Source organism: Cricetulus griseus (genome assembly GCF_003668045.3).
Source record: "Cricetulus griseus strain 17A/GY chromosome 1 unlocalized genomic scaffold, alternate assembly CriGri-PICRH-1.0 chr1_0, whole genome shotgun sequence".
In the NCBI taxonomy this organism is placed as follows: Eukaryota; Metazoa; Chordata; class Mammalia; order Rodentia; family Cricetidae; genus Cricetulus; species Cricetulus griseus.
Window position 1 is genome coordinate 211,573,652 of NW_023276806.1, and position 12,851 is coordinate 211,586,502.

Sequence of the window (12,851 nt, forward strand, 5' to 3'; positions counted from 1 at the left end):
TGTTGAAAAGTGGTGACTCAGCAGATAAAGTTTCTGCCACCAAGTCTGACAGCCTTAGTTCAATACCTAGGGTCCACAACTAACTCATGCAGGTTGCCTCTAATGGAAAGAAATATTACCTGAATTTTTTAACCCAGGGAATTTTTACCATATTCATCTGTATCTACCTAATACTAATGTTGCTGTATGTAGTTTTCAAATGTGTTTAAAGATAGGCTGAATAGCCAGGCGTTGGTGGCACATGCTTTAATCCCAGCACTCTGGAGGCAGAGGCAGGCAGATCTCTGTGAGTTCGAGGCCAGCCTGGTCTCCAGAGAGAGTGCCAGGATAGGCACCAAAGCTACACAGAGAAACCCTGTCTCGAAAAAAAAAAAGATAGGCTGAATAAGGTTCATAATAGTGTTTTACTTAAAAGACCACTTATGAACTGATTGTGGTGGCTAGCCACCCAAGCACTTCTTAGGCTGAGGCAGGAGGTTCAAGCCTATGTTCTTTGCTACACAGGGACTTCATATCTTAAAGGAACAAAAGGAGAAATAATACTGGGGAGCACTGCATAAAGGACATAAATGACACCACAAGCATAGATGATCTACAGTATCATATTAATTGCATTTTAGCATAAAATGAGAGATGATGAGGAAGGATTTGAAGACTAGTCATTTTTCAATAGTTTTGTGCACGTTGGAACAGTGTGAAGGAGCAGTAAATTCAATACCCACAACTCTTCTAGGAATGGGCTGCAGGTTTTAACATTTTTAACCCCTTTTGAATGGTTATGTTTTGTTCCTAACACTGTTGTCCTGCCACTCATCTTGACACTTGATGACTTCCGATCACATCAGACTTTGATTTTGTTGAACAAGTCTTTGAGAAGTTTCTCTAATATGTTGAGGGACATATATGATATTGTGGCACATTGACATTACAGGAGTTTAGGAAGAACTCTATTATTCGTGATCCTACAACAGTTATGTTTTGACAGTGATAAAAATAAACCATACCCCCAAGAATGGAAGAACAACAGCCACCAAATCTCTAGAATTATTGCTTTGGTGGTGACCTTCTCACAGCTAGTAAATCAGTAGAGTTGCGAAGGAAGGTGGACACTGGCACCCAGGCAGGCCATTTTTGGAGAGGAGATATTTAAATAAAAGTTGCTTATTTAGAATGTCTGTTGAGATATCTTGGAATGTGGGCTAGTGATAAAGAGAGACTATTTTTAAAGTTTAAGAGAGTATAATGCCACTGACTGCAAGTATTTGTCTTATAAGAAGGTTATGAATTAATGAGAAAATACAGTAGATATTAAAAACAAAATTTCTAATAGAAAGGGAGATGGGACTCAACTGCTGTGCTGCAAATTGTGATCGGCATGTGCACACTCACATCACTGTTAGCAAGAGTACCAGTGATAACAATAGTGCTAAAGGTCCTTGTGTTGGAAAGTATAGCAAATAATCACTCTGTGAGGGACTGAGTGACATTGTGAAGGAAAACTAAGCACCTGGATGGCATGTGTCTGATTTGAAGTGACATTATTAGCAATGGCTAAGTACAAGTTTACTAACTAGATAGACACATTGGAATAGAAGAATTAGTGCTCCTTCCAAAGGTGTTGGTCCTCTCAGAAGAATCCCTGCTTGGGGATCAGGACAAAAGGATCTCAAATTTGGCCACTAGTTAGCTTTCTGTAATTTTGCCAACCTTGTAGAATTGAAACATCATTTTCTCTCTGAAATAATTGGATCACATTATCTTAGTATAAGGTCCCTTGCAGATCTAAATCTGTTAGATAAAGCTTGCTGATTGATAAAAATAAATTCATCTTGCCTATCTCCCATTTATCATCCCTGGCCAGAGTCCACCCAGTTGGAAACAAAACAGAACAAAATAAAGAAACAAAAAAAAATGCAAAAAGGAAAACAAAATAATAACTATAGGATTTATGTAGACGTATTCTGCTCATACAGTAATGTTGCTTCTAAATAAGTCCCATTCTATTTTACCAATAAAGACTCTGGAGCAAGATGCTGGGGAAAAATCCTGTTAGCTCAAAGAGGCAGAGAAAGCACCCAAGCTGCTTTCTTCTCTGCCATATGCCCCAGAAAGAGTGCATTCTCCTACACTGTCTCAAACAAAAACTTTTCCAACAGGATGTCCCTCCCTTCTACTTCTCTCTCTCTCTCTCTCTCTCTCTCTCTCTCTCTCTCTCTCTCTCTCTCTCTCTCTCTCTTTCTCCTCACACTCTCTATGGCTTTTCCCCATCAACTTGTTGCTTGCTTTGCTTCTAGACCTATGGTGGATTTTACTTAATCCTGTTTACAATATCCAAGCAGTAAGCTCTTAAGTTAAAGATACGTTAAGTTCAAGGTAGCTGGGGCTGAGCTACACTATAGCTAGAAGTTGGTTCCTCTAGTAAACAAAGCAACCTCTGGGTTCATAGTGGTATCAAATCTCCCACAACAAAGAAACATACAGTAATCATTTCAAGTCTGGTTTAGACTAATACCAGTTTCATCCTTAATGTTCTGCCTTTAAACACAATTCAAACTCTCTGACAGTCTTATTGCTCTTGGATGCATTGTATTTTGTGCTGTTTCTCTTTTACCACTTTTTAAACAATTATTCTTCTGAAATCAGAAACTCCTTACTTCTTAGTGAATCAATCTGTGGAAAATTCCCCTACTCCCATGAGTTTCTATTTTAACTCTTTCATCTTCAAGGCAGTAGATCATATATCATTATTTATTATAATACTTACATCTCATTGTAACTATTACATTTTTTAATTTATCTATTCTTGTCATTATTTCATTGCTTGTTTGAGGTAAGAGTCAGATACTAGTAACCTTTGATTTCTCAGTGTTTGTTATAGTTGATAATACATATTTAAAATATATGTAGAAGAATGAATGGCCCCTACAGATTAAATAATATGGTTAACAATAACATGTGACTCAAAATTTACCAGAAATGAAATATTCTTCTGAAGAGCCGAAATTAGCTTTGAACAAATTTTAAAATTGAAAACCATAAATTAAAACAATTACATCTAATCATTTGACCTGGGAATTCTAAACTTTGGAAGTGGACATGGTAATAATTTAATCCTTAGAATATACACAGAAGCCGGATCATAGTAGAGCATGCCTTTAATCCCAGCACTCGGGAGGCAGAGGCAGGTGGATCTCTGTGAGTTTGAGACCAGCCTGGTCTACAAGACCTAGTTCCAGGACAGCCTCCAAAGCCACAGAGAAACCCTGTCTCAAAAAAACCAAAAAAAAAAAAAAAAAAGAATATACATAGAAAACACATGCTGTTTTTCTCTGATTAAATTTTGTGTAAAGATGGATGATGTTATTAAAATTCTGGCAAGAGATAGAAAGTATCAGGCAGAGTGTCAATAACCAGATATACAAATAAATAAATGAATAAATAAATAAATAAATACATGCATACATAAGAAAAGATAGAAAGAAAATCTTTTGATCAAAAAGTTCTCAGGAACACAAAAGGGGTCTGTGATCTAGTAAAAGATGGCTTTACTTATGTCATACTCAGAGGTACTGTTGTAGGTGAGTCCTGCTATTGATAACCGATAGAGTCTTCATCTCTGTTTTCAAATTGCAAACCTGTTTAATTAAACTCTTTATATGTAATTGGTCATATAAGATTGCTTTAAATTTAAGAGTGGTGTTTCATTTACACTTATCCTATGATATATGGCAAAGAGCAAGCCACTTCTTCTCATAAGATATCTGAAATGAGGCTTGAATTGCTTAAATGATGTATTAACTCTATGCAAAACAATGACGGATTTTTGGTCATCACATGTACTGATTCCTTCCTTGTAAATTGCTTTACCTAAAGTAACTATAATCCTGAAAATCTAGATTTCTTTTGGGTACAATTATTTTTTTATAGCTTTGTCTTCCTTGGTAACCATGTAGAATCATGTTAGTTATCTTTAGACTTTTGGAAAAAAGTCCTTCAAATAATCATTCCAGGTTTCTCATTTAATGCTGCATTGCTAAGGTAGGTTTGCATTACTGCATGTTTATATGTTTTTTTTAATTTTAATTTTATATGATATACATTTTAGGATACTCTGTAGTTTTCTATTTAGTCTTCTGTGAATGTGCATTTATGTTCATTCAAAACTGACAACTGTACACCAATGCCATTCCAAGTATGAATGTAATTATCTCAGATGGCACGTAGAGTAGTCATGAGTGTATACCAAGGAATGGGTGTAGTGGTGCTGGAGTATACAAATGTTAAATATTTTAAGTGGTGTTAAATTGATTTTCAAAATGGCTTTCACTAATCATTTTCCCACCAGTTATGTGTAAAAAATCCTGTGTCTCCAGTTCACATTCCACTCTCTGGACTGATACACTTTTACTTTATTGTGTTCAATGGGTATCAAATGCTACCTCCTTGGCTGGTTTTCATTTCTGCTCCCTAACAATGCTGGCTATCCCTTTATATGGACATGTGTGCTCTGTTTTCTGAATACTTCCTCTTTGTTAACAAGATAAGTTTCAAATTTATTGGTTTGAAGTTGTATTTTCTTTTGTTTGCAGTTTCTTGATTGTGTGTTTTTTTAATGTAATGCAAGCATCTTATCCCCAAGTTTAATCTTTCTTTCACTTTACAAGGTCTTTTAAAAGTTTATTTTGTTTTATTCTATATGTGTGAGTTATTTTGTGTGCATGTATGTCTATAAAACACATGCATGCCTGGTACCCTCAGAGATCCCCTGGAACTGGAGTTCTTAGTTGTGAGTATAGTGTGAATGCTGGAAATAAAAGCTGGGTCCTCTGGAAAAATGAAAAGTACTCTTAACCACTCAGTCAACTCTTAGCCCCTCCCTCCTTTATGATGTCTTTCAATGAACAAAGGTTTAACAGTAATAGTGGGGCTTGATGGATGGCTTAATGATTAGCAGCATTTGCTGCTGTTTCAGAGAATCTGGGTATAGAGCCCTGAAACCACGTGTTGGCTCATGATTACCTGTAACTCCAGTTCCAGGGGACCAAAGCTTCTTTTTTGGTTTCCATTGACATTGTGGACAAACAGTTCACAGACATACATGTAGCAAAACATACACATAGAATAAAAATAAGTTCTAAATAATGTTTAAATTTTAATAGAATCAAGCTAAGTTTTTTACTGTACATTGTCTTTTTGCATTATTTAAAAGATACTTCCTGCTGTATATATTCATATATATATTTTCTCATAGAAATTCTAAAGCTGTTGACATGTTAAGAATTTAGTCCACCTGCATTTGGCACATGATCTATTGCCATTATTTTCCCTAAGTATAGCCATGCCCCTGTCTTCATTTCTGGAGACCCCAATTTCTTCCTATTTTCTGACATACTAGTGCCTTCTTCCCACTAAACCTCAGTTGATTTGCAGATTTGGCCACACTTTGTCTTCAAAGTTCAGACTGCATAAGAACTCTTAAAATTAGGTAAACCAGGTTTTCCCTGTGTTTCCCACAGCTGCAGAGCTGCCATCCCTTTGCTCTTCTCTGTAGACTCATATGTCCACAGCAACTCTATGACAACTGGTTTTATAATTTTGACTATGATTTGTTGAATCTATATGTCAGTTTTGGAGAGAATTTATACCTTCATAATATCTCATTACTATCTATGAACATAGTATATGCCATTTCTTTAATATTTATTTGTATATTTTATCATATTTTACTTTTAGAAATTTTTTATTTCTATGGTTTTCTATATTTGTTCTTTATAATATTTATGTTTCATTGTATATAATTTTATACCTTGCATTTATCCTTGACTATAAACTTTTCCTTTATATTCCTGAATTTCCAAGTTTTGATAAGATTCAATCACAATAATAAGGTGGTTTCATCCTTAATCAGTTGTCTCTGGAATGAGTTTTTAAAAGTAAAATTCTTGTCCTTTCTAAACAACCATTCTTTAATGAAGCAATTAAAATTTATTAAAAAAAAATCAGGGATGGTATTTTGGCATAAAAATAAAACATTGTTTAGTGGTAAATATCTTCTCTCTACAAATAAAATTCTAATAGTTCCTAATTCTAATTAGAAACAAGTATAAAACAGGAATAGCTAAACGATGTTTTAATAGTTTATGCATTCTTTGAAAAATTTTATTAGTCCTTTGAAAATTTCATACAATGTGCTTTAATCATATTCAACCTCCTTCTAAATTACTCCCATATCCATCCCCTCTTCTCTATCCACCCAACTCCATGCTTACTCTCTCTCTTCATCTATCTGTCTGTCTGTCTGTCTCCCTTTAGAAACTCATGTGTCCAATGTTTTGTTTTGATTGATTGATCTTAGCTCTAGGGTCTTCCCTGGAGTGTGGTTGACTTACCAGAGAGTAAACCATCAAAGACGACTGACTTTTCTTTACTCAGTAGCTATCAAATGCCAATGACTCTTCGGCTTGTGGTGGACTTCATGTCCACCTCCCACTTTCTGATGGGATTGTCTGCCATGAGTTTGCACAGATCTTGTTGATGTTATCATGATCCCTGTAAGTGCATATGTGCAGCTGCCCTGCTGTGTCCCTAAAACAGTTCTCTTGGAGCCACTCACAACTGATAACTTATTACTATTCCCATAGGTCAATGTGTGTCACCTCTCATCTGAGAAGCTTCTTTGTGTGTTAGACGGCAATTACCACAGAGACTCACAACTGGTCAAAGCATAAAGAACAAGAAACCGCATGGTTTTCAGGACTAATAGGATGTCTATATCATTTCCCTTTCCCTAAGACTCAGAGAGCTTTGCTCCAGAGGGCGGTAGATAGCTTTTAAGAGCCAGAGGTGGTGGACATATTTCAGGCTTACATGTTATTAAGACTGATAGATTACACTCAGAGAAGCAAAACATATTGGTTTGTAGATGAATTTCACAAAAAAATAAAATGATTGTATAGCTTTGGATCTTGTTAAACATTATACGTTTAAATTAATTCAGTATCGGTACTACAAATTCTATAGTCTAAGAATTTTTTATGTACTGCAACATTAGATTTTTTTGTCTTCCCACTACGGTTCTTTTCAGTAAAGGTGCAAAACTAAGTTACCTTCTTACATAATCAGGATGGAAAAGTTTATAAATCTCATATGTTTTGTAGAGATAAAATTAGCCATGCTGGATTTGTATCAAAAGTTTCAGTGCAAATAGATGGGACTCTAGTATACAAGTATATCAAGTGACACTTTCAATTTTCTTGTATCACAAACAAATATAATGATAATGATCTCACTAAATGGCCTACTGACATTTGCAGGGAAAAGTATTTTCCATTTCTAATCAGAATGCAGAAAATGCTAGAAAAAGCAATACAACCTGAATGACTTTAAAGTTACATGTTTGTGTATGAATACTCTGAAATCTCCATTTTAAAACTGGCTAGTGTCAATTCATGCATGAAAATTTTGAGCATAAATTTCAGGTTTTAGTAAGCTTGTTTTATTTTGTTTTCATTTTCTTAGGAGAGAGAGTCATTGTTATAAAAATAAAAATAAAAGATAAACAGGATACAAAGCATAATTATTGAAAAGTCAGAAAACAATTATGTAATAGCAATGGAAGATTAGTTCATAAACTGTTGTAATTTAATCCAAAAGGAAAATACACTCAATTTGAAATGTTAAAAATATATAATGAGCAGTACACATTTGCTTACAGTTTCAATCTGGGTATGTTTTAATAAGCACAACAAAATCTCATTTAGAAATACGTTATTGCATAGATTATTTAAGATTTTCTAGAATTGGTATTTATTACCACATCATCCTAAAAGATTTATTAAAAAGTTAAACTTTTAAGTTTTATTTAAAATGACACACAGTAATACAAAAATATGAAAGGTTACCTAAACAATATTTATCTTACTGTTAATTTTCCATTAAAGACACTTGAAAAGATGTAATTCCAGAACAAATATCTGTTTTTGTAAATTCTAGCAGTAAAGAAGAATCATCGCTAACATCTGAAGAAAATAAGCTTGAGACATTCAAGTTCACAGGTAACATTTACATAAAATTAAACAAGATCTATTTTTGTTAAAGTCTACAATGAAAGCAATCTTACAATAAAAACCAATCGTATTATCCTTTCAGATGCCTATGTCCCAACAATCATTTGTTCTCATGAGGATAAGGATGACTTGGGAGCCAGTCATCAAAATGTAGAAGATATCAACAGGGAGCATGACGGACATAATGAAAAAGAATTAGATTTGATGGTAAGTGTTCTGGTTGCCACGGTATTAGAGAAGATCAATCTATTTATGCTTCAAAGATGCTGCAATTCCTGCCTTTCAATGGCCTCCACTAATATAATTTGCAAATGTGAAAGCATAGCCTATTCTGTCCCAGCATCTCTATCCAGCTAGAGCAACAAGGCACTTTGATTTCAGTGTGTTGCTTCTGCTCTCCACAGTGTTAAATTAATGACATTCATTTCCTATTGCTTTGCCACTGGCTCTGAGTAATAGTTTGTGGGAATTAGAAGCAAGAGGCCCTATCCTGATGTGCACTTCTAATCTTTGTAACCAGTGTACGTTTAGCATAAACTTCTCTGTAAAATAAGAGGGCTGGAATAGAAAATGGTTAAGGCCCGACCCAACTGATAAGCCTATAATTCTTATGTTTAGCAGTCTTTTGCTTTACTATTTCTGCCCAAGTAAGAGTCCCCAAATTCCTTATCATGGTAAAATATTAAATTATCAAGGAGGAAGAAAATAACCAGTGCTACATAATTTTAAAGCAGAAACAAACTTGGTACTGTACAATTTAGTTTAATATTTGTTAGCACAAATTTCACCCTTGGTGAACATCAAGTCTGTTCTGAAATTTGGAAGAGATTGTTTAGTTCGAACTTTTAACACACAGTGAGATGTAGAACTAAATGAGTCACATACTGCAATTTATCCTTTATTGTATTCAGCTGGAGCTCATAGCATGCAGTTACATGGATTCATAATCACCTTAGATTAAAATGACATTTGCCTCTTCAAGTGTCAGTGCTGAAGCCCAAAAGAGCTAGAACTCTTCTCTTTCCCCACACATTTCACCTCTGCAATGGTGATATGGCAACCGCACCACTAAAGTATGCAATTGACTGTGCTCCGACATTAAGGCACTACAAAGTTGTCACCAATTGTGAGAATTCTTACCAGCTGAAAGTTAACATCACCTTTTTTTTTTTCAAACCAGAGAATATAATGAAAGGCCCCTGGAAAATCACATACTTTTCCAATATACCTCATTACCATGGGCAGCCTCAAATATAAAAGTTTGTTTAGAAGTTAGTGAGGGTGTACACCCAATAAATGAACGGGGAGCTGGAATTTAGATGCTAATTTGCTCCATGCTGACGTGACTGCATAAAACAATGGAGCTCCGTAATAGATGGAAATACAACCAAATCTGTGGAACCCACAGGCATTGGCTTATAAGACAGCTGTGCAGTTGACAAGTAACATGAGCCTTATGTGAGAAGAAGGGGAAAACGTAAGATTTGCATATAATTATTGAGATCATGCAAATGTCAGTTATGAGGAGGAAAAAAAAAACACAGGCATCTCACTGTTAAATCCTGACAGTTGGCATCACTGAAGAGCTCAAATACATTTGAGTACCAGTTGGCAGAGGGTCATTAAAACAGAATTTGCAGAGACATTAACTCCCTCACTTTTCTTTGAGTGACGTTTTGCTATTAATAGTTTGCAGAGGCTTTGCAGAAAACATATTAATAAGAGAAACTGTAATGGGGGCACCTACAGCACATATAAATGTGGCAAGGGGCATCCAGGAAGCTTTTCTCTAATTGATTAGCATGGAGCTATCAATGTGTATATCCTAAGCGAGGAAAAAGTGCAATGACAAGCAAGATTGGTTGAATAATACAATGTGATATTTGGAAGCTGAGAAGGAGAGTGATTAATTTGAGCCCCTTTCCCACTGATCTCATTCCCAAGTCATACCTTACAAAGATCTTGCCCCAAACATACAACTTCCAGAGTTTGTGTGAAATCCACAAATGAATTGAGCCAAGGAGATTTACCAGATAATTACCTGAGGTAATAAAATCTAATTCACTTTTCATATATTTTAAAAGTCATATTGTTGTTTGTTTTTATTCCATAAGATACACCCACCGCTAATAATTTCTCGGGATGAGAAGAATACATTTTCAACAGATTCAGTCAATTGGACAAATAAAGCTGAGGGGTCAGAGAAGAAGCAAGAATATCATGAAATTCATACTGGCTTGTTCAGAAGGCAATTGTCTCCGAGTTTGCCAGAAGAAATCTCCTTAAAGAAAGATTCCTACCATAGCAGAAACTATTCTCCAGGAAATGAATATGGCCATCCACCTTCAGAGGAGATTATGTCACATGCGGGAGAAATGGAGCAATTACTGGGAGATTCTAGTGCTGATGAATTAATGCAACAGAACCTCTGCAGCCAAGAAGTCCTAGATGATAATGCCAACCCTGCCCATGGAAGTGACAAAGTGCAAATAGCATGCTCATCCTATGACCACCTAATGACAGATGGTCTTAACAAGAACAATGAGACTGGAGTCAAGAAGACTGGAATAAAAGATCACAAATATTCAAGAAGTGATTTCTATTTAGAGGCATCCACAAACCTGGAAGAATCAAATGCATCTCCCAAAGATGACTATACCAAGGGCAATGATGAAGAGGAAGAAAACACATGCTTAGGTGTTAATGAAAATCAAAGAAAGAATTTTCAATCGGTATTCCACAACCAAGAGAGACAAATGGGGCACCCAGAAATAAGCATTGAAGGAACAAAAGCTAGTAATGAAGACTTGACCACTCTACTAAGCAAAGACACTACAACTACTACCTGGAGAGCAAGAGTAGATCTCTCTCCTTCAACAAAGACAAAAGTGAATTGGAGAGAAACTGGCAAGGGTACAACTTTAGAACCAATAGCTACTCATCTTGGTTCACCAAGAAATGGTAATGTTCTGACAGGCAGTTATCTTTTACAAGCTGCAAGGGAAAAATCAGATCCTAGTAATCCTGAAGATCAGAATATGAATACGCAGTATAAAAAAAATTGGAATGTTCTGGAAAGTCAGCCAGAAACAAGAGGGATTGAAACAAACACAGCCAAGCAGATCAAAGAACAAGCAGAGTGTAAAGACATGTGGGAAAAAAGAGATAACAAGAGAAGTCTGAAAGCTACTCCTACAGAACCGTTGTTTACCTGCCAAGAGACAGAATGCTATGAACTGTCTTCTCTAGCTGATCATGGTATTACTGAGAAAGCACAAGCAGTTACAGCTTATATAATTAAGACAACATTAGAAAGGACTCCAGAAAGCATGTCTGCTAGAGGAAACACAATAATTGCTAAGCTACCCCAAGAGACAGCAAGAAGTGACAGGCCCATCGAGGTAAAAGAAACAGCGTTTGATCCACATGAAGGGAGGAAGGATGACTCACATTATACCCTTTGTCATGGAGATACAGCAGGTGTAATTCATGACAATGATTTTGAAAGGGAGTCACATTTAGCTGTTTGTGATGTGCACGTAGAGGAAATGGAGAAGGAGGCAACCACATCTACATGCTATCCTAGGAAGACACATGACAAGGAGAAATGTGGAATTGGAATTGTAACATCTACAGACAAATCTTCAGAGGTCATTACAGGCAATCATAAAGCTACGTCAAAGCTGGATTTACATTTGGGAGTGTTACCAACAGACAAAGCAATATTCCCAGAAAATAAAGATCATGAGCTGCTTGAAGAATTATCGAGGAGAACAGACTTTGATGCTGTTCATCCTGAATTTAACTCAGATGCTTCCAGCACATCTCAGGGCAGCCCTCAAGTTTACAGATGCCAATCTAAAAATTCAGAACCCACTTCTGGATGGCTATTTGCTGAAGACAATGCAGGTACTAGCACAACACTCCGGTCTATTCTTACCAAATCAGAATATACTTGCTGCCCAGAAAGTGAGACCCTGGGCCATGCCATGTCCAAACCTGATGATGTTTCCAAAACTTTGGAAATAACGGAATCAGGCAATGGAAGAGAAAGACCTGTGGGTCCGATTCTCCAACAAAAGGAAGGTAAAAGTATGCAAAAATCGCAAGGCCCAATTATTTTAGTCAGTGAACCTCTTGAGAATCTGGAGGAGGCAAAGTCTGACATTGAAGGACTGATTCATTTTGAACAGTCACAACGCTATTTGGATGACACAGGATCAGAGAGCCCCCCTTCTGCTACTCTCCCTCCCCAGGAAGCCCAAGCTCAGGGCAGGGAGTCTCTGCTTTCCACATATGTCAATTCTAAACTACCCTATTTCCTTTTGTTTCTGATCTTTCTTGCAACTATCTACTACTATGACTTAATGGTAGGCTTGGCATTCTACCTTTTTTCCCTGTATTGGTTATACTGGGAAGGGGGGAGGCACAAAGAGTCTGTCAAAAAGAAGTGAGGTTGGTAAAATGACTATTCTCTCTTGAAAGATAAGCTATTTAGTCCCAAACATTTGGATTGGCAAGAAAGACTATTCATTGTTCGAAGAGTCAGCACAGTTTTTCTCTTGAAGGAACATTTTAAAAGGAATGCATATGACGTTTGCTCCTTCATATAAGTAATTATTCTATATAGGACCATTATGCTTGGATCATTAAATACCTATATGAATATGAGATCTGAAGCACGTCAAGTTGAAATTAGGTACAGCTGTTGCTCTTTAGCAGGCTGTGAAGTCGAAATGCTTCATGTCTCTTCAGTGCTTAAAGTGCTATTTCTTGCATTCATTT

General features: G+C 36.2%; 1 protein-coding gene across 2 annotated transcripts in view; it reads left to right on the forward strand.

The window, feature by feature from the left end:
• Ppp1r3a (protein phosphatase 1 regulatory subunit 3A) overlaps nucleotides 1-12,520 on the forward strand; it is a 39,949-nt gene extending 27,429 nt beyond the window's left edge. Inside the window, exons 2-4 of one of the 2 annotated variants that reach the window (XM_027389930.2) lie at nucleotides 7,993-8,054; nucleotides 8,149-8,273; nucleotides 10,181-12,520. In XM_027389930.2, coding sequence (XP_027245731.1) covers nucleotides 7,993-8,054; nucleotides 8,149-8,273; nucleotides 10,181-12,520 — 2,527 coding nt within the window. The remainder of the gene's footprint in view (nucleotides 1-7,992; nucleotides 8,055-8,148; nucleotides 8,274-10,180) is intronic. The other variant, XM_035450659.1, reaches the window with a different exon arrangement.
• The last annotated feature ends 331 nt before the right edge of the window (nucleotides 12,521-12,851 follow it).